Raw genomic sequence first — 22444 nt, 5'->3', positions numbered from 1 at the left:
AGTTTATCTCCAGTCTTGTTGTTCTCTTCTTATACCATGAAACTTTATTTGACTACATAGTAATGCTTTTTACAACAGTTTACACTATATAACAATGAAATGACTGTACATCCATCGCTGTACACTGTATCAATAATTTGCATTTACAAAAATAATATTCCGAAGCATTTGCTATAATCACATCCAAGAATCTATGTCAGCAATAAATAAGAAAGCCAATCATGTGTCTGGACTTTACAATTGCTTCTCCGAGCCGCCGAGGTTTGTTCGTTTCACCAGTGCTTCCCGGGTGTCCGACTGCCATTGCTGCACCAGGTCTGTAGGGGTTTTACCATCCTGGGCCACATACAAAGGAGAATGGGGGTTACTTTAAGAAGCATTATGCAAATCATAACCCTGTCATATCTATACATGGTTGATAATCATTGGCAGCCAACAGTTGGGTTAGGACTAGATGGTGATCAGTTGAACCTTGTGATCAGTTGAACCTTAGGGTTTGTTCAGATGATGGAATCCAATGCAGATGTTTCTGCGTGGATTCTGCCGCAGCGGAAATCCGCAACTTGACTGCAAATGTATGCACAGATATGGCCGCAGATCCATATGCGAATTTAGCCCTTTTAAGGGTGTCTTCATACAGGGCATACATATTTGCTGCTGACTTTCCACAGTAGAAAATCAACATTAAAGGAAGTCTGTAACCAGATTTTTGGCAACCAAATGAATACACAGGTGGTTGCCCAATGATATGAAGGTGGTGGTTGCCCAATGATATGAAGGTGGTGGTTGCCCAATGATATGCACTGTAACTCTTTCCCGGCTGGAATGATGACAGCGCATGGTATGGATTTAGCCATTACCGATTTGCTGCAGAATTTGTGAAAAGTCGGCAGTGAATACACTCCATATGAAAGCACCCTTAGAAGCCAGCTTTAGTTTTAGAAGTTTGGGAGTTTGTTTACAGCAAAGTCTTGGAGTCTGAAAGAGCATTCAGTGAGGGCACTAGAACACATTGATGGGTCTGGGAAGCATTATGGGGGATTGTACCTATATCAAACCAAAATATGCCCTGAAAAAGATTGTTTGTTGAGTGTTGCCCAAGAAATTACCCCCCCCCCCCCCATCCTTACTAAATAGGTGCCGAAAAAGTTATTAATGTAAAAAGCCTGGAATAGCCAACTATTCTGCATCTCACCATCTAGCATTGGCTTCATAAAACTGGTCATACAAGACGTTATTCACACAGGACTGTAGATGTAGTTGGGTTATACTTACTCCATTCTTTGTCATCATGTTGGCACCATGTATTATCAGCATTTTGATGACTTTATAGCGGTTAAGCCTGACAGCATCATGTAATGCGGTGTCACCTTCCTGTACCCAATAGAATATAGAGTTAATAAACCTCTAAATACTTAAATGTTTTGAAACTTTATCACAAAAATGTCAGTAGAAACTGGTCTGGATCCATGAACTTAGACCCATGTGGCTTCTCCAAAAACAGTGACTGTTGGACTCTTTTTGGCTCTGATCAGTGGAGATCTCCAACTCCAACACTTCGTTCTGAATGTTGAAAACTTTAATTGAGATGTGAAGTGGTGGAAGTTCAAGGACCAGACCAATATCATGAGTGGAACAGGTTACCACGGGAGGTGGTGAGTTCTCCTTCAATGGAAGTGTTCAAACAAAGGCTGGACAAATATCTGTCTGGGATGATTTAGTAAATCCTGCACTGAGCGGGGGGTTGGACCCGATGACCCTGGAGGTCCCTTCCAACTCTACCATTCTATGATTCTATGATCACCCTCTGTAAAGGTACACATACACCTAAGTTGGTATTAGACCTTTAGGGTATGTGGCTGCGCAATATCTCTGACATCATCTACCTTGAGGATGTCTAATGGCTCTCCACTTAAACTTCCCATTGTCATTAGATCCCAAGGATCCCGAACAATCAGATGACTTTAAAATGACATCTAATAAAGTTCAAACAATTATTATTATTAAGATTAGTGCTAGTTGCAAGTTTCTTTGCTACCAAGAACAGGGACCTCCTTGTCCTTGACAGCTGCTGGACCGTGACTGATGTAAAATTTATGACCTATCTAATTGACATGTTTAATCGAGACATCAAGTAAGTAGTTTGAGAAGTCTTGCCATATTTTATCATAGTCCACAATCTTCCTGACAGTCAAAAAGAATGGGGAAAAAAGCTTACCCTGTCTTTGGAGTTTATATCCACCCCGGTAGCAATGAGATGTTCCACTATGTGTGCATGGCCTGTACGTGTAGCAACATGCAGGGGGGTACTGCGGACCTGTAAAAAATGTGCAGGAAATGTACAAATGATGATACATGGATATACAAATTATGCATCGCTAATAAGACGTAGAGAAGACACTTTGTGCCTCCGAGAAGTTCCGAGACACTTGCAAATGAATAGGCAGAATGTTTTAGCATTTATATTGATAAAAATGACCTTGTCTTTCACATTGATTTCAGCCCCGTTGTCTTGAAGAAGCCTTACAACATCCAGCTTCCCTCCACGACAGGCCCAGTGAATGGCCGTGCAATCCAGCTACATAGAAAAGATGAAAAAAAGATCTTAATTTCATCCTTGAGTAATACAATGACTTATAGAAATTAGAATACAAAGACCAGTAATACAATAGATTATACCTAGGGTGCTATCTTACCCATTAAAGAATATTGCCCATACAATGGGGGCATCATCTTGGAGGCCTCGCTTCACGCAGAGATATTTTATTATCTAACATTCCTGGGGTTTTCTAGGGTAAAGCAGGCGTAAATACAAACCATGGCCGGCCTTAGCTACGTCCAACCCATGTACTTGCACAGGTCACTGGCCACCATTTGTAAGGGGAGCACCAGGCGGATGAAGGCTGGAGCAATCATCCCCCTTAGATCTGCTTGTCCAGATGATCTTCCGTGTGACAGCATCTTGTGGAGCTACATGAATCCTCTTCCACCTGGCTTTATCTCCTGTCCTTTGATGAAGCACCTCCGTCAGCCCATAGGCACCCCCAAAACGCAAACACTTAGTTCAGCAACTGTTTTATGTTATGAGCTTGGTTCTGGGGCTGTAGTTATGTTATGAGCTTGGTTCTGGTGTTGTATTCATATTGTCACTATAGTCCTGTTTTTTCGCTCCCCCCGAGGACGCCACAAGACAAAACAAGTTAGGGTGGCTATAGATTAGATTTTATTAGGGTTTTGGAAGTTGGCCATCCAGGCCTATGTTTTAGTGTGTATATGCAGAATTACACACATCATACATTTTTGCTGGTCCAGGAGAGTAAAGAATTATTGTCAGCATCCTTGGTGGTCTAGACTAGTAAGGGGTTAATTTGAGTTTCCCTGGTGATCTGATAGGGTTAAGTGGTTAATGTCACTATCCTTGGTGATATAGTGTGGTGAAGAGGTTAATCATGTTGGTTGTCTCCTTCCCATATACGGTGAGTGAATGGGCGGAGTGAAGCAAGTTGCTGGGATATGAAGGACCAAGTGATATGAAAAACTAAATTATACGGAGGACCAAGTGTGGTTGAGTTGAATCTCCTGCCATTGAGTGGTAAGTGGGGCCCCCATGAATCAGTGTGCACACCAGTAAAGACTGTGGTTAAAAGGATCAAAAGCCTGCAGTAGTTTGAGGAGTTATGAGTTGTTAGCGACTATTTAGAAATGTGTTCCATATAGACCTTAGGCATTAATAAGTAATGAGTCTGTGGATATACATGTGGGATATTATGGAGCACCTGATCCGTATAACTCAAGGAGTGCCGTAGCGGTAATTTAAGGTGTCAATGGCATCAAGCGCGACTAGTGTAAGGACTCAGCCCCTAAGAAGCAGAATGGATCAGACTATGGGTATCTAGCTGAGAATGTATCGGCCAATGGCCAGTATATGCCGCGAAGGTGACTTGCTGCTGCCAAGAGTCGAATGTTGTGATCTACTGTTAGATACCCGTATGTGGTGTAACATTTCAAGGAACTTTCAAGTAATAGTGACTTTCCTATGGAGTGACAAAGCTAACTGCCTTTGGTCAGTAAAGTTCAGGTTTTTTAGATCTGCCGCCTACGTCTGTCACCACTGCACCATAGCACCACCATCACCCTGCCTTTCATGAACATGGGGACTCGTTTCTATATAGATAGCCCTGTTAGCAAATAAAGAGGTGAACTAGCCTAAGGGTCACGTCTCCCCAAGGCATGATAGAATTGGCAGATACCAGGCCCTCCTGTCTAGCGGTGAGGAGTTGTGGCGGCATTCATTAGCATCAAGTAGTGGTCAACAGTTCTGCAATTGTGTATTAATACAACCTATTGTCTTACCCGATCTCTAAAGTTGACAGAAGAGCCACTGTCTATGAGTTTCTTGATGATTTCTATGTGTCCCTCCAGGGAAGCTCTATGGAGGGCCGTCCTCTTGAACTGCAAAAATAAAAACTCTAATTAGATACATGACCCAAAGTGGAACCTATAGAAGGGCCGAGATAGTTCATTAAGATGCTCATTTACTATATATGATGTAAAAAACTTCCATAGGGCCAAATATTATCGATGGGAACGTTCTCTGCAGGTATAGACTGGAAGATGTGGCCAGCCTTAGCTACATGCGAGCCATGCAGTCACACAGTGCCAGCCACCAGCTTGTAAGAAAGGCACCAGGTGGATATAGGCTAGCGAGCGATTGTCCCACTTAGGTCTTCCTGGCCAGATGATCTTCTTCCTCCATGTGGTAGCATCTTCTGAAGCTACATGAATGCTAGTCCTTCAACGCTCGGATGTTCGAGGCATCACTGTCAGCCAATTGGTGCCAACTCAACGCAATCGCTTAGTTCTGCTACTGTACTTATGTTATAAGCTTGGTTATGGTATTGTTTCAATGTTCTAAGTTTGGTTCATGCTGTGTTTAGGTTATAAGTTTGGTGCTGTATCTATGTTCTCAGCTTGGTGGTGGTGCTGTATTTATGTTATAAGCTTAGTTCTACTGCTGAATTTATGTTATGAGGTTGGCTCGTGCGGTATTTATGTTATGAGTTTAGTTCTGCTTCTGTATTTATATTATGTGCTTGGTTCTGCTGCTGTATTTATATACTCAGCTTAGTTCTGGTACAGTATTTATTCACTGAGCTGTTCTGGTGTGGCTATGCTGCTATCTTGCTGCTTTCTGCACAAGCAACATATATGCAGGCTGCCTAACAGTGTAATATATATAATTTTTTTACTTATGATGGGGAAGTGCTGCTGCTGTATTTATATTATAAGTTCGGTTCTGGTGCTGTATTTATGTACTCAGCTTGCTTCTGGTGCTGTATTTGTTATAAGCTTGGTTTTGGTGCTGTATCTATATACTTAGCTCAGTTTTGGTACAGTGTTTTATTCATTCAGCTTTTTTGCTGGCTGCTATTTGCTGCTTTCTGCACAAGCAACATACAGGCAGGCTGTGGATGGCCCCTGCACACAAATGGGTTGGATTCCACATGCGGGAGCCTGTGGCGGAATCCGACCCTGTGCCACGCCGAGGTCCACACGTACCTGTCATTATGCTTCTTTATCTGTACTGGTCCACATGGCTCGCCGTTGGACATGCGCGGTACAGATTTTTATTTTTTTTTAATCGGATAGCTTCCATTGACTTCAATGGAAGCTGTCCGCGTGAAATCCAAGCAAAAAAGGAACATGCTGCAATTTTTTTTCTGCGGACAGAAGTTCGTATTCGCTGTCTGCTCATGTGAGCGGACATGCGGATGCTCGATTGGTTTGAATTGGTAGGGAATGCCGTGGATCATCCACGGGGGGGACGATCGCAGAATCCGCAATTCAAATCCGGTTGTGTGCAAGGGGCCTATCATATATAGTTTTTTTCTCTTATCATAAGGAAGTGCTAAAAAAAATTCCGCACGGTAACATCTGACCTAAAATTGACGCTGTTGGAAAATTTACTTTGGCCACCTCTTTGGTATCCTCAATAGTGAAGAACCTTTCTGTATTATCTCTGCTCCTATATCTCAATTAAGAAGACTGTATGGACATTCTTGCAAGTGAAGCCCCTTAAAGAGTCCCATGTCCTTGATCTCACCCCTACACCTCGCTTCGGGGACTTCCACATGTAATTCATATTAGTTCCAGCCGCCATGCATCCCAAGGACTCCAGTGCTTCTATATTTAAGCTAATAAATAAATAATTGCTGAGATGTCACATGAGCGGATCGTTTTACGGCTCGTCTGGTAATATGTGCAGCGCTTGTGGGTTCCAATCCTGTTGTCGGTAAATTAGGCCAATGAGAATGATTGTTATGATTATTGAACGTAGAACTTCATCTCGGAGGCAAGCCTCTGGCTCTAGGTAAGGAATGGAATGCGAAAGTGGGGCCAAGAAATATCTTGATGAGATAGTTTTGATACCCAAATGTCTCAGACAGTGCAAGCGAGCCAAGGAGACCTATTTTAGACTTACCTCATCACAAGTGTCTGGAGAACCACCATCTTCTAAGAACTTCTCAATTATATTCATTTTTCCTTCCGCGGCAGCCTTCAGGAATGTCTCTGGACTGATGGGTTCTGTCTTTAGGGTAAAAATGGATCTGATTGAATAAGGGTATATTATCATTCCCATAGCACAAAATAGTCCTCCTTGGCCAAATATTTTGGATGGTGGGAGGACTGCCATAGGATATAAACGTAAGCCACCCGATAAATGATATATCTATATACAAAGACACCTCTACATTTTGTGAACATGCTGTTTCCATATAGACATCCTCATTAAGAGCGTTTTTTCTTGAAGAATTTCAAGGTTGACCATATGACTTTAAGACATAACATAAGACTCCACCTCTATATACAGTATTTTACTCTACATAGTAGGGTTTCCAAAGTTTTTGCCTCCACCAGTGGTGGAGGCCTCAGTCTATATTAGTATGCTAATCACCCACTAAGTATGCTAATTAGACCAAACACTTACAATCGGCTTTATTTCTGGCTTCGGTTCTGGTGCCACTACTTGTGACTTCTTCTTCTTGCGCTCTTGTCTCCTCTTGCGGATTTCAATAAAGTTTTCGATTCCGCCAATGTCTACTATTTCCTTTCGTAAATCTACGGAGGTCTTCCGTTCCCGTTCTTCACCCTGTGAGAGTCAATGGTCATTGGGTGGTTAATTTATTATTACCCACAGGCCTGAGACTTAACAAGGGTACACCATGAATGAATAACAAAGGAGAAGTAAAGATGTTAAACGCCTCAAAATGGTCTAAAACATTCAGTTTTTGTCAATAGACTTTGATAGGATCTGTAGACAAGCTAATGTCTAATGGGACTTGGTAGAGCCCCACTTAAGGGTTAGCCTTAGGGTTAATCGATATCTAAGAGAAGGACCTTTTCCTGTCTGATTCTTATGACTCCCTGGAGGTAGGTAGTAAAGTTAGAAAACCTGTACACATTTGAATTCCTTTTCGCAGGACATTGTCGACCACACCTTGACCAACACAGCAGCACCCATAAACTGCCCACAAACGCCCACTTTTGAGCACATTTGCATAAGCACTGCCCCTTTTGAGACTTGTTTGAAGGTTGGGAGGTTAGGACTAATAACTGTCAGACAATTAACTATTTCACATCTATTAGCACTCTACTATTACTGAATTATCTCATATCTATACATTGGAGATAGCTGTAGGTCATTCAATTCAACAACTACTTCTACCATCTTCAGCCTTAGCTCGACTCTTCTGGTCCCTAGGGTATCTTACGCAGAAACATAGCACTGGGCATGTTGAAATCTAACATATGTGATGCTCCCCCCCCCCCCCCCCCCAATGTTGGGAGGTCTCCATACACATCAGATTTTTGCCCAATCCCACCAAAATGGGCAAATTCACCCAACTTTGATCTATTGAACCAAGGTCAGTACACTAGTGAGAAAAGAAAAATTGAAGTTAGATACTAAGTCATATTCAGATGGCTGCATGCTACTTGCGCCTGTAAAAACTGGGTGCAAAAAACATTACAGTCACGCAGACACATCCATGTGCTGTTCGATCTTCATGGACCCCATGGATAAAACGAATAAAAATAGGTCATGCAAATTTTTTTAAACAGACCATAGACCCATGTAAAAATCGGTGACTGAATAGCTTTGTGGGTTATTATGGTGCCATATGTTCTTCGTAGAATACACGGACAGCACAAGACTCCAAAATATGTCCGTGTGAATGGGACACATAGCGTAGTCTTACAGCTCCTAACTTATTTGCGACGTTGATGTTTATTGCGATTCCTCACACGTATCTGCCTTTTAGAAGGACAGTCTCACTTTTTGACCCCAAACTCTTCAAGTGAGTCAAAAAGTTGTCTTCATAAAGTTATCAAATCACCTGCAAATTCCGCCTGCTCAACTCCTACATGTGGCTGCGTCCAGCCGGTATGCTCTCTTATGATTTAATGCTGCTTTGGCTTTGTAGCTGATGTATTTAGCCGCCTTCTATCACAACGTGGAACTGAAAGACTGCTGAGAGGCATTTATCACATCAAACGTAATAGTAAAACGTTGGCAATTATGGGGTCAGGGGCAGCAGCCACAGTTAATAGGAGAATAACATCTTATTGTTGCTTGATGGCCAAGTAAGTAATACAGTAACAAACTGTATTACTGGATAGATATGAGAGAGAGAGATAGAGAGATAGATAGATAGATAGATATGAGATAGATAGAGAGAGAGAGAGATAAATAGATATGAGATAGATAGATATAAGATAGATAGATATGAGAGATAAATAGATAGATAGATATGAGATAGATAGATAGATAGAGAGATAAATAGATATGAGATAGATAGATAGATAGAGAGATAAATAGATATGAGATAGATAGAATTATAGAAAAATATGAGATAGATAGATATGAGATGGAATAGATAGATATGAGCGATAGATAGATAAACAGATAGATATAAGATAGATAGATAGATATGAGATAGATAGATATGAGATAGATAGATAGATAGATAGATATGAGATAGATAGATATGAGATAGATAGATAGAGAGATAAATAGATATGGGATAGAGAGAGAGAGAGAGAGAGAGAGAGAGAGAGAGATGAGATAGATAGATAGATATGAGATAGATAGATAGAGAGATAGAGAGATAGAGAGAGAGATAAATAGATATGAGATAGATAGAAATATAGAAAAATATGAGATAGATAGATAGATAGATATGAGATGGAATAGATAGATATGAGCGATAGATAAATAGATAGATATGAGATAGATAGATAGATATGAGATAGATAGATAGATAGATAGATAGATAGATAGATAGATATGAGGTAGATAGATAGATAGATATGAGATAGATAGATAGATAGATAGATAGATAGATAGATAGATATGAGATAGATAGATAGATAGATATGAGATAGATAGATAGATAGATATGAGGTAGATAGATAGATAGATAGATATGAGATAGATAGATAGATAGATATGAGATAGATAGACAGATAGATATGAGATAGATAGATAGATAGATAGATAGATATGAGATAGATAGATGGATATGAGATAGATAGATAGATAGATAGATAGATAGATATGAGATAGATAGATAGATAGATAGATAGATAGATAGATACCTGTAAATTTGCAAGATTCTGGTTGACTGGAGGTTGGATGTTCTCTTCATTGAGTTCACTCCGATCTATGTCAATCACAGCCATCTTCCGAAATCGAGGTTTTAAGATCTAAAATAAATGCAGTTTTGTGTTCTCAGTTCTTATTACTATACTGTATTAAAAAGCTGTAGATGAGTATAAAGATAGCAGAGGATAAAGAGATATTACTGGTATATAATATACTGTAGATATATACTGCCAGTCCATTACTTTGTATATAACACAATGCTGTATCTCAAGGTTATATACAAGCCGTGCTGCAGCATAACATTGTTTGAATCGTTTACAAGCCTTACATGTGACCGGTAATTACCCTGATATTTGATATTAGATCACTTGAATGATACCAATTATATTATACAGTACTACTTACGGTACTGTTAATGAACACACAGTTGGGGGTTGTATCTTATTTTGTACACCAAATTTCTGGCATCAAAGAGTCGCAATTGTGGCACATGCACCATAATTGTGACTTTTTAACGTTTTACGCCGGACCCACCTATTTTTAAAGTGGGTGTAGTCTAGCGCTAGGGAGCGTTGCAGCCTGTCAAACGTATTGCATGTTATGCCAGAAACTGTTGCAGTTTATACCTGAAACCCATGCCAGCAGGTAGTAGGATTAGGTCTCAGCATGGTGTACGGAGGTGCTGCCAGACACAGCAAATGTATTAAGATTAGAGATGAGCGAGTATACTCGCTAAGGCACATTACTCGAGCGCGGTGACAGGTGAGTTGCGGCGGGGAGCGGGGGAGAGAGAGGGAGAGAGAGATCCCCGCCCCCCGCCGGCCCCTGAATCTTTAGAGACGAGCGGGGAGATACTCGGCTAAGGCACTACTCGCTCGAGTAATGTGCCTTAGCGAGTATACTCGCTCATCTCTAATTAAGATGATTGCGCCTCATTAGACGTTTGTCACACTTAGTTACACTGCTGCAAACTTCACTTAGTCCAGCGTATGGAACACTAATCTAAGAAAATATGCCCCTGTATCTCTAATAAATTTATTGTCTCATCTGTCATATCTATTTCATATCTACCTGTCCATATAATATCTATCTATCCATCCCATATCTATCTATCTATATCATATCTATCCATCCCATATCTATCTATCTATATCATATCTATCTATCTATATATATCATATCTATCTATCTCTCTATCTAGTTATCTATCTATCTAATACCTATCTATTGCTCTCTCATAGCTATCTATCTATCTCATATCTAACTCTCTATCTATCTCATATCTGATATCTATCTATCTCTCTATTTGATATATATCTATCTGATATCTATCTCTCTATCTGCTAGCTATCAATCTCATATCTATCTATCCATCTATCTGGTTATCTATCTAACTAATACCTATCTATCTCTCTCATATCCATCTATTTATCTGATATCTATTTATTTATCTATCTATTTATCTATCTATCTCATATCTATCTGATATCTATCTATCTATCTTACATCTATCTATTTATCTATCTCCTACCTATCTATCTATCTCCTACCTATCTATCTATCTCATATCTATCTATCTATCTTCTATCTATCTTCTATCTATCTCATATCTATCTATCTATCTATCTTCTATCTATCTATCTATCTATCAATCTATCTATCTCATATCTATCTATCTATCTATCTATCTATCTTCTATCTATCTATCTATCTATCTATCTCATATCTATCTATCTATCTTCTATCTATCTTCTATCTATCTCATATCTATCTATCTATCTATCTTCTATCTATCTATCTATCTATCAATCTATCTATCTCATATCTATCTATCTATCTATCTATCTATCTATCTTCTATCTATCTATCTATCTATCTATCAATCTATCTATCTCATAGCTATCTATCTATCTTCTATCTATCTATCTATCTATCTATCTATCTATCTCATATCTATCTATCTATCTATCATAATTATCTGCTGCAGTATTTGTTCTAGTAAAAAATGAAACATAATGGAACCAAACCAAATAGAAATAAACTGAAAGCACTCAGTTTAAACTCATTAAAATCAATGGGGAAAAAAACAGAATCATTTATTTCAGTTTTAACTTTGTTTATCTGCCACAAAAATGGAAGAGGGACAAAAAGCCCTAAAATGCAGAAGGTAATTGGCCCTAAACCATAAAAGTCAAAACAAAACACAAGGTAATATTGAAAAAGTGAAATTAGCTTCTTGTGTTCAGTAAAAAAAAAAAACACAATTCCACAAGTCTGAGAAAGCAAAATGCTAAAATTCTAATCCAATATCTACTATACAGTAATAAGCACTATATAGAGAGAGTTTGGACTTCATAATATAGAAAGAAAAGGCACAAAATCTTCCTGTTTACTCGGCTGCACAGTTGTCGCTCACCTCATTTTCTTGCTCCAGTTCCACTTGTTGGTCAATAATCTCCGTGGCCCATTTCACGCTGTTCTCCATTTCTTATATCCCAAAACTGTTACCAAACAGAAATTATCCTGCGCTGAGCACTTGGTATATAAATATATAATTGGTTAGAAGGAAGGTTTGTACAGGGAGGATGATGGGAGAGAGGAGATGTCCATCCCGGCTCCAGTAATCGGAGGACTTTATAGAGAACGTCCAGGAACGGCTCCACCCATCTCTCTTTCAGAAGATTCAGGACCCACCATTCCAAAACCAACAGGTGTAGCCTCCTTGCACATGAACTGGGAGACTTCAGCATGAGCTCATCCTACCACATTATGTCATGTCTCTTGCCCTGACCTTATGTAACATTGACACCCCCTCATAAAGTGTCTCATGTCACAACAGCGGACTCCTCACATATTGTTCTTGAAGAGTGGGGCAATAAAAGAGACAGATCCCTGCCCATAAAAGCTTACACTCTACAGGAGAGAGGTCCCTGCCCACAAGAGCTGACACTCTACAGTAGAGAAATCCCTGCTCATAAGAGCCTACACTCTACCATAAAGAGGTCCGGCCCATAGAAGCTTACACTCTACAGGAGAGAGGACCTGCCCATAAGAGCTTACACTCCATAGGAGAAGACTCTGTTCATAGGAGCTTACACTCAAGCAGAGAGAGGTTCCTGCTCATAAGAGCTTACACTCTACAGAAGAGATGTCCCTGCCCATAAGAGCTTTCACTCTACAGGAGAGAGGTCCTGCCCATAGAAGCTTACACTCTATAGGAGAGAGGACCTGCCCATAAGAGCTTACACTCCATAGGAGAAGACTCTGTTCATAGGAGCTTACACTCAAGAAGAGAGAGGTTCCTGCCCATAAGAGCTTACACTCTACAGAAGACAGGTCCTGCCCATAAGAGCTGACACTCTAGAAGAGAGAGGTCTCTGCCCATAAGAGCTTACACTCTACAGGAGACAGGTCCTGCCTACAAGAGCTGACACTCTAAATGGAATGGGAAGCAACTAGAGACGAGCGAGCATACTTGCTAAGGGCAATTGGTCGAGCGAGCATTGCCCTTAGTGAGTACCTGCCCGCTCGAGAGAAAAGGTTCGGGTGCCAGTGCGGGGGAGCGGTGAGTTGCAGCAGTCAGCAGGGGGGAGTGGGGGGGGGGGGGGGGGGGAGAGGGAGAGAGAGATCTCCCCTCCGTTCCTCCCTGCTCTCCCCCGCAGCTCCCTGCCCGCCGCCGGCACCCAAACCTTTTCTCTCGAGCGGGCAGGTACTCGCTAAGGGCAATGCTCGCTCGAACAATTGCCCTTAGCGAGTATGCTCGCTCATCACTAGTAGCGACACATACATTAGGCGAGTCGGGAGGAGTATCATAACTCCTTAAGGAGAGCACCTACAAGGTGAGTGAGGAGACTTATGCACTCTCCTCTGGGAAATATATGCAAATAAGGGGTATGGAACAATACCCCATGCAGCGCCACCTATTGGATGGCAGCATTCCTACAAATCAATGTCCAATGATTGGGAATTATTTACATATATTAGGCACATGCTGCTAGCCGCTTGTGTTAGCATAGAGACTATAAATATAGTTGCATGAACCTGTCACCAGCCAGTATTTGCGGCAGCATGGATATAAAGGGCAGAGTGATGTGACAGGGGTAACTAGCTGAGGTTATTGGATGGCGCGGAAATGATGACAGGTGGAGATAAAGTTCAGATTTGCAGTGCATCAACTTTACTGTACATATTTATGTCAGCACTTCATGGCGGCGCATTACTTCAAACGATGCTTGACAAACAGTTGACAGGTCAAGGGTCCCGTAACCACAAGGTTAACATATTTACGCAGTCTTAAATGTCTACTGTCTACTAGTCCCAAGAGGACCTCCCTGATTCAGGGATGATGGTGTTGTCCTGGTTTCCTCTACAAGAGCTGTGCCCACTAAGCCGGGGCATCATCCGTCCCACAGTTCTGTGGCCAACAGGGACTGACACACGGGCTGAAGCATTTGCTCATGTTGACATGGTGGCACCAACCTTGATGCTGCGTTTTCTTCTTCTTGGACCCCGGTCCTCACACCTGGCAGAATGGCACCGTCATCCGTCGACACAGGTCTGCAGCCATCATCATCACTGGTCAGGGAGACTTCCCCTCTCTGCATTATTAGTTGCCCCTTAGTCTCCCTTAGGCTGGGGATACAATTCAGACCCCCTTCTCAACACACTAGCTGGGGGGGGTTAAGACCTCCTCACCTCCCGCACCTAGCCTCTAGTTGGGGACTCTGGGACTGCTTGCCAGTCTTTCCCTGCTGATGCAGGGCATTCAACAGATCCCCGTATCTTGCCACATGCATGGAGCCAGACCCACATGCCCAGCAGATGGGCTGCAGCCACTCCATGTGGTATGTGCTACACTGCTAGTAGTACCACTCCCACCCCTTTATATGTGGCCCCTTCTCTACTGAAAATAGAGCGGGTGACACACTAGCCACATCATGCATCATCACAAGGGGCCAACAGTCTCCACTGGTGGGCTGCATCATTCTATGGGTGGGTGACGCACAAGCCGTGTCACCGGCCACATCATCAAGTTGACTGCACTTCTCTGGCCCTTCTCACCAGAGTGGCAGGGCTGCTCATATCTCGGGAGGGGTTGGGGGGGGGGGGGACAGCACCAAAGCATTGTGATGGAAAAACACATCCACTTCCTTACATATGGGCCATAGACTGTAGTTATGTGACATCGCCCTCTTTGAAGAAGTGAGTTTTCAAGACACACTAAAAGTTGTGAATGTTAGGAGCAAACCCATGCGGTAGTGAGTTTCACAGAAGCGGTGCAGCATGGGAGAAGTTCTGCTGACGGGAGTGAGAAGATGCAATAAAGGAGGATGAGAGTTATAGGTGACTGGCTGAGCGAAGAACACGAGTAGTTTGGTAGATGGATATGAGATCAGAGATGCATGATGGTACAGCATGGACATAACCATTGCCAGGTTTTAGTGACATGCAACCTGTGTAGTCACACAGGGTGCTGGACATCCGCTTGTAGGGGGGCACCTGGCATATGTAGGCTAGGGTTGATCGCCTCCCTTAGGTCCATCTGGCCAGATGTTCTTTTTACTCTGTGCTCTCTGAAACTACATGAATCATCCTCCTCCTGGCTCTGTCTCCTCCCCACTGATGTTCAGAGGCGCCTCTGCAACACAATTGCTTAGTTATGCTACTGTATTTGTGTTATGAGCTTGGTTCTAGGTTTGGATCTATGTACTGAATTTGGTTCTTTTTTATGTGATAAGTTTTGTTCTGGTGTTGTATTTATGTGCTCAGCTTGGTTCTATTGGTTCTAGTGCAGTATTTATGTTATGAGATTGGTTCTGGTATTGTATCTATGTACTGAGGTTGGTTTGTCCTGTATTTGCTATGAATTTGGTTTTGATGATATATTCAGATTATAGGTGGCTTCATTCGAGCGTGTTTTTGTGCGTGCATACGAGCACACAAAAACACGCTTTTATTAGAACCAATGCATTCCCTATGGTGTGTTCACATGTCCATGTTTTACAGGTGCATGCCTGTAAAGATAGGACATGCGTGCACCATAGGGAATGCACGCATTATCTTCAATGAAGCTGCGTCTGCTGCCCGCGGATCCATTGAAGGCAATGGTCTGCCGGCACTCCTGAATTGTTTTTCGGGGAAGGGCTTTACATATAAGCCCTTCCCTGAAAAACAATAATTTTAGTGTAAAAAAAAAAAATCATTAAAAAAATTACTTACCTGTCCGCCGCTGCCATGTCCCCGCGAGGATGAAGAACACATCTGCCGCATTCATGAATTCATAAATGGGTGAGTGCTGCCTCTGATTGGTCACAGTGCTCAGCCAGTCAGAGGCAGCCAATTCAGCAGGCGTCTGCTAAATACAGCTGAATACTGCTGAATACTCCTCACAACAGTGCAGGAGAAGAGCTGGCTGGACACAGCAGAGCCCTGGCAGCTGAAGAAAGGTGAGTATTTTATTTATTTTTTTATTACCATTTTTTCATGTTTTTCAGGGATGGGCTTATATTTAAAGCCCTTCCCTGAAAAACAATTACAGGATTCCGGCAGCTGGATCCCCTACTGTAGCTGTCATCTGTGACAGCTGTGGTAGGAAATTCTTTATTCCCCGCAGGGATGAAGAATTCTTTTAATGCATCTGTCACAGATGTGGCAGGTGCAACATGGAATTCTATTTCCTCGTGGGGATAAAGAAAACCTCTGCCACATGCGGCAGATGTGTTCTTCATCCACACGGGGACATGGCAGTGGCAGACAGTTTTTTTGTTTGTTTGGTTTTTTTACACTAAAATCCTTGTTTTTCAGGGAAGAGCTTATATGTAAAGCTCTTCCCTGAAAATCACTTCAGGGGTGACGGCAAAGCATTGTCTTCAATGGAGCCGCTGGCAGCAACGCAGCTCTATTGAAGGCAATGCATGGACCTTCATACACGCATGTTTTTGCGTATACAGAGGTGCGCACCTATGTACGCACCAATGTACGCACACGCTCGTGTGAAGCCACCCTATGAGCTTGGTCCTGGTGCTGTATTTGTGAGTTTGGTTCTGGAAAAGTATTATTATTTTATTTTTTTAGGAAAAGTATTAATGTTATGAGCTTGATTCTGAGGCTGTATCCATGCATTAAGCTTGGTTTGGGGGCTGTATTCATGTTATAGATTTGTAACTGGGGCTATATTTATGTTATAATCTTGGTTCTGGTGCTGTATTTTTGTACAAAGCTTGCTTCTGGTGCCATATTGATATTATAAGCTTGCTTCTGGTGCCGTATTTATTTACCAAGCTGTTCTGCTGTGAGTATGCTGCTATCTTGCTGCTTTCTGCAGAAGAATACAGGCAGATTGCCTATCAGTGCTGTATACATATTTTTAGAGAGCCTGAGACCAACACTGATGGTAATTTGGTAGTTACACCCATGCGGGTGAAGCATAATGATAATGTAGCCACTATGGACCCTGCACAGAAGCTTAGAGGAGAGCTAAGAGGGTGTGTAGAAATTTACCCCTATGTACTGTAAATAGATGTTCAACCTCCAAAAATCGTAATGCTTTCATTCGGTTTTGTGCATTATTGCCATAGACATGCTAATGCACACACCCAGAATATTTAGATGTGCCTATAGTCTTATTAGTTTACACCTCTTTGTGCAATTTAAGAACATAGTGAGGGTGATTATAATTATCTTTAGTATTTACAGCGTGCTGTAATTAGCGGTGGTGCATTCTGGATGCAGGACTGCGTGTGAGCTGTAGTCAGTGCTCTTTTAGTGTCCTTGAAGGTTTCTTGTGGTCTCACTGAGTACATGCAGACAGATAGGCTTCACTTCTCACGTTTACTACTACCGCTTTGCAATGCACTTCTGGCACGACTATTTCTAGGTGTTGGAATTAAATGGTTTTGAACTGCTGATTCATTGTTAAAAAATACAGGAAAACAGTACAAAAGCAGGCGGTTATGTAATACAGGGGGCTGCTGTGAGCGGTCACTGTGATTTTGGGGGCTGCTGTGGGGAGGGGTCACTGTGATACTGGGGGCCACTGTGGGGGGTCACTGTAAAACTGGGGGCTGCTGTGGGCTGAGGGAGGTCACTATTACTGCTGGGGGGGTCACCATTATCGCTGGGGCCGCTGGGGGGGGTCACTATTATCACTGGGGGCTGCCACTATTATTACTAGGGGTTGCTGTGGGGTGTCACTATTATTACTGGGGGCAGCTGTTGGATGTCACTATTATTACTGGGGGCTGTGGGGTGTCACTGTGATACTGGAGGCCGCTTTGGGGTGTCCTTGTGATACTGGAGGTTGCCACTATTATTACTGGGGATCGCTGTGGGGTGTCATTGTGATTCTGGGGGCCGCTGTGGGGAGCGGTCACTGTTATACTGAGGGCCATTGTGGGCGGTCACTGTAAAACTGGGGGCCGCTGTGTGGGGGTTACTATTACTGCTAAAAGAATCACTATTATTGCTGGGGCCACTAGGGGTGGTCACTAATATCGCTGGGGCCGCTGGGGGGGGTCACTTATCCCTGGGGCCACTGGAGGGGTCACTATTATCGCCGGGTGGGGTCGCTATTACCGCTGAGGGGGGGGGGGCACTATTATTACTGAGGGCTGCTATGGGGTGTCACTATTATTACTGGGGGCTGCTGTGGGGTGTCGCTATTATTACTGGTGGCCACTGTGGGGTGTTACTATTAATTCTGGGGGCCGCTGTGGGATGTCACTGTGATACTGGTGGCTGCTGTGGGGTGTCACTGTGATACTGGTGGCCGCTGTGGGGTGTCACTGTGATATTGGAGGCCGCTGTGGAGTGTCACTGTGATACTGGAGGCCGCTGTGGGGTGTCACTGTGATACGGGGGGCCGCTGGGGGGGGGGTCACTGTAATACAGGGGGCTGCTGTGAGCGGTCACTGTGATATTGGGGGCTGCTGTGGGGAGGGGTCACTGTGATACTGGGGGCCACTGTGGGGTGTCACTGTAAAACTGGGGGCCGCTGTGGTTGACCGCTGTGGGGATCACTAGTACTGCTAGGGGGGTCACTATTATCGCTGGGTCCGCTGTGGGGGGTCACTATTATCACTGCGGCAGCTGAGGGGTCACTATTATTACTGGGGGCTGCTATGGACTGTCACTATTATTACTAGGGGTTGCCTTGGGGTGTCACTATTATTACTGGGGGCCACTGTGAGGTGTCACTATTATTACTGGGGGCCGCTGTGGGATGTCACTATTATTACTGGGGGCTGCTATGGGGTGTCACTATTATTACTGGGGGCCACTGTGGGGTTTCACTATTATTACTGGGGGCTGCTATGGGGTGTCACTATTATTACTGGGGGCCGCTGTGGGGTGTCACTATTGTTACTGGGTGTCACTGTGATACCGGGGGCCGCTGTGGGGTGTCACTGTGATACTGGAGGCTGCTGTGGGGGGTCACTGTGATACAGGGGGCTGCTGTGGGGGGTCACTGTGATATTGGGGGCTGCTGTGGGGAGGGGTCACTGTGATACTGGGGGCTGTTGTGTGGGGGTCACTATTACTGCTAGGAGGGTCACTATTATCTCGGGCTGCTGTGGGGGGGTGGGTCACTATTATTGCTGGGAGGGGATCACTATTATCGCTGGGTGGGTCACTTATCGCTGGGGCCACTGGAGAGGTCACTATTATCGCTGGGTCGGTCACTATTATAACTGGGGCCGCTGGGGGGTGACACCATTACTGCTGGGGTATGTTTACATGTGGCAGAAATAGGCAGGGCCGTTTCAAAATAGACAGCGTGCAGATTTAGACTGCTTTTCGGATGAGGAAATGATGCAGAATTTTCCACAGAAATTTCCGCCTAGGATATTCTGCAGTATTTCCGCATCCAAAAAGCAGTCAGAATCTGTACCCTGTCTATTTTGAAGCGGCCCTGTCCTTTTTAGCACGACGGGGGTAAAATAGTAGGTCGTGATAAGCCCCGCCTCCTGATGTGTCGGCACTTTGCAGTAAATAAGTGGGTTTTGGGTTGCAGTTTGGGCACTCGGTCTCTAAAAGGTTCGCCATCACTATTCTAGGTGCTCTCCTTAAGGAGAGACGATATCCCTCCCTCCTGACCTAATTGAAATCCAGTGACACTACTGCATAAAATTTAATTCAATACTTTCACACTATTAAAAGTAGTTGCCGCCGGGCACTGATGAACTCTGTTATATAACAGATCCGGTACAACATCATGATTTACATTCAGAATAGAAAACAAGATATAGATGTGAACAGAGTATTTGGCAATTTGACTATAGAGTCTGTAAAAGTCACACTTTCCAAATCTTGGTCTTTGTTAGGGCTGTCTTCTTGCAAGTGACTCAGTACTCCTGGGTCAAAAATTTGTCCCAGGACCGTCAGGGAAGGTTATATTTATTTAGTATCCTCCTTTGTCCACATCAGATTTGCAACAAAAACTTACTAGGGGTAAGCCAATTAGAGTCCTGGGACTCCCAGTATCTCGCTGTCCTGCTCAGCTGCTTGTTATTGTTGCCAGATATAGTTGATCTAGTGGGTTGCACAATGTGGAATCAACGTGAATCCTTGTCCTCTAAAGCTAGAGCCCAGCTCTCTAAGTGTAAGGCTACATACACACGGGTGCGAGTTTTGTACTTTGCGAGACACACAAAACTCGCACAAATATGAACTCCATTCTTTGGAATAAACTTATTCATATGAGCGATGCTGCGAGGATAAAAACCGCAGCACGTTCTATCTTTTGCCGTTCCCTTGGAACACCTAGCCCATTGCTTCCAAGTGGACCTTAAAGGGGTTGTCCCGCGGCAGCAAGTGGGGTTATACACTTCTGTATGGCCATATTAATGCACTTTGTAATATACATCGTGCATTAAATATAAGCCATACAGAAGTTATACACTTACCCCCTCCGGTGCTGGCGTCCCCGTCTCCATGGCGCCGACTAAAGCTGCCTTCTCCTTCCATTAGACGTGCTTGCACTGTCCGGTCTTCTGCTCTGTTGAATGGGGCCGCTCCGGCGTGCTCGCGCCGGAGAGCTGGTCTGCGCATGGTCATTGTAGCTCCGCCTGTCACGTGGTGCCGATCAGCCAATGAGGTGGCTTTAATCAGCAGTGGAACGCAAGACAGGAGAGGAAAATCCACGGTGCACCATGGGAGAAGACCCGCGGTGCACCGTGGGAGAAGACCAGCGGCGCCATCTTTAAAAGAAGAAATCTTCAAAGCTGCAGAACGCTGATGCAGGTAAGCGAAATGGTTTTTTTTAAAAACTAACAAATGCATTCTTTTTAACAGTGCATAATGCAGGGGTCTATTGAAAAAAACTATTTTTGATTTCGGCGCGGGACAACCCCTTTAAAAGATATCACATGGCACTCGCATGCCGTGCAACGTGATGTTTCCCATTGAACTCAATGGGAAACACTTGCGTTCCTCTGACGCGACTGAAACACGAACCTGAGGATCGTAATGTCACTGAAGCGATGTAAAAGGCATGTTGGCAAGTACGATATCGGCCGAGTTTCTCGGCCCGGTATCGTACTCGCCCGTGTGAATCTGGACGGGAGTTTTTCCAGCATCCACCAGCCATACACCACTCTTGAACCCAGATGAAGACAAACCGACTGTCCGCCACATCCGAGCCATTGGTAAGAACCTAAGAACCGGACTGCCCCCTTCAGCTTATGCCCCAGGACGGAGGGTACATGCCAGCCCTGATGTAGTACATTGGGAACCCCTCTATCAGTCTGAGTAGACAGCAGCCTATGGTATTAACAGTTCATTGTGGGAGGACTTGTGATATAGTTAAAGGGGTTGTCTGGATCACATAGTGTACAACTTTGGCTGGTAATGCTTCCCTGGCTAATGGAGCATTTTTCTAATGTATACTCACAACAGATTTGTAAAAGGATGCCATCTTTGCCATCTGGTCACATGGTGCCTTCCCTCCGAGTTTCTTAGCTTCGGCCTACATCATGTCCATTGCTGTCTTCTGGTCCTGCCTTCTGGTGGCATCAGCTATGTAGAGGCTATTGGTGACCTATTCTCAGGATAGTTAATCGGCTATGGTCCACTGCTATGGATCCCCGGCCAATCATGCTTCCGCTGTCAACACCATGATACACTCCTGTGTAGTGCCTGATCAGCTGATCGGCATGGGATCGCGATCTGTGGATCCTGACCAATCAATTACACAAAGTACACGCGCAAAATACGTTCATGAGAATAAACCCATTGACGTCAACGGATTCTGTTCTCTGCGAGCATATATATTACGCGTGCAAATATGGTAGTCTGAAGAAGTCCTTAGATTGTAAGTGATGGCAATCTGTGTGCAATGCTGCAGAATATGTATGTGCTATAGAAAGGAGTCAAATAAAGAGGATCTGGTTTAGTCACTACTTGCATTCCACATGAAGGGTGCAGACTATATGTGACATCTAATGAATGGCATACTAGGACAATAGTGATTTCACTGTCGGAGGGGACATATATAGCGATCAGTGGCAGTGGAACGAGTAGGTTGTTATATTTTTGGATCCGACTGTAAATCGTCCGCTGTCATTCTCCGCCTGTTTTGCACATCATGTTTCACTCTCAAAAATAAAATACAAGTCGCAGCATGTTTACTACGTGGCGAAGGACTGGGAATGCTAATCACAGGGTAGAAGCCAAATTCTTTACTAAGGATGTAATTAAAAACAATAGAAATAGCAAGCAGACTCCATGCTCATGCAAGTCCTCCTACACGTTTCAAGCTGTAGAGTTCTTACTAATGGAGTG

At 43.5% G+C, this 22444-nt stretch overlaps 1 protein-coding gene across 2 annotated transcripts; it reads right to left on the bottom strand.

Annotated features, from left to right (window-relative positions):
* Positions 1-42: 42 nt before the first annotated feature.
* Positions 43-21624, bottom strand: ANKRD2 (ankyrin repeat domain 2). Of its 2 annotated transcripts, none has more exons than XM_066598835.1 (9): positions 21555-21624; positions 9658-9765; positions 6989-7150; positions 6482-6589; positions 4354-4452; positions 2480-2578; positions 2219-2317; positions 1276-1374; positions 43-336 (listed from the first exon to the last, which is right to left on the bottom strand). In XM_066598835.1, the coding sequence occupies exons 1-9, from the start codon at positions 21585-21587 to the stop codon at positions 235-237; spliced, it is 909 nt and encodes a 302-aa protein (XP_066454932.1). In that variant the 5' UTR covers positions 21588-21624; the 3' UTR covers positions 43-234. The 2 variants fall into 2 exon arrangements, with proteins under 2 accessions (XP_066454932.1, XP_066454931.1); XM_066598834.1 differs by lacking the exon at positions 21555-21624 and adding an exon at positions 12081-12336.
* Positions 21625-22444: the final 820 nt, after the last annotated feature.

Source organism: Eleutherodactylus coqui, chromosome 4 (assembly GCF_035609145.1).
Source record: "Eleutherodactylus coqui strain aEleCoq1 chromosome 4, aEleCoq1.hap1, whole genome shotgun sequence".
In the NCBI taxonomy this organism is placed as follows: Eukaryota; Metazoa; Chordata; class Amphibia; order Anura; family Eleutherodactylidae; genus Eleutherodactylus; species Eleutherodactylus coqui.
Note: the sequence above shows the minus strand (reverse complement) of the source record. Positions and strands in the feature narration are given on the sequence as shown.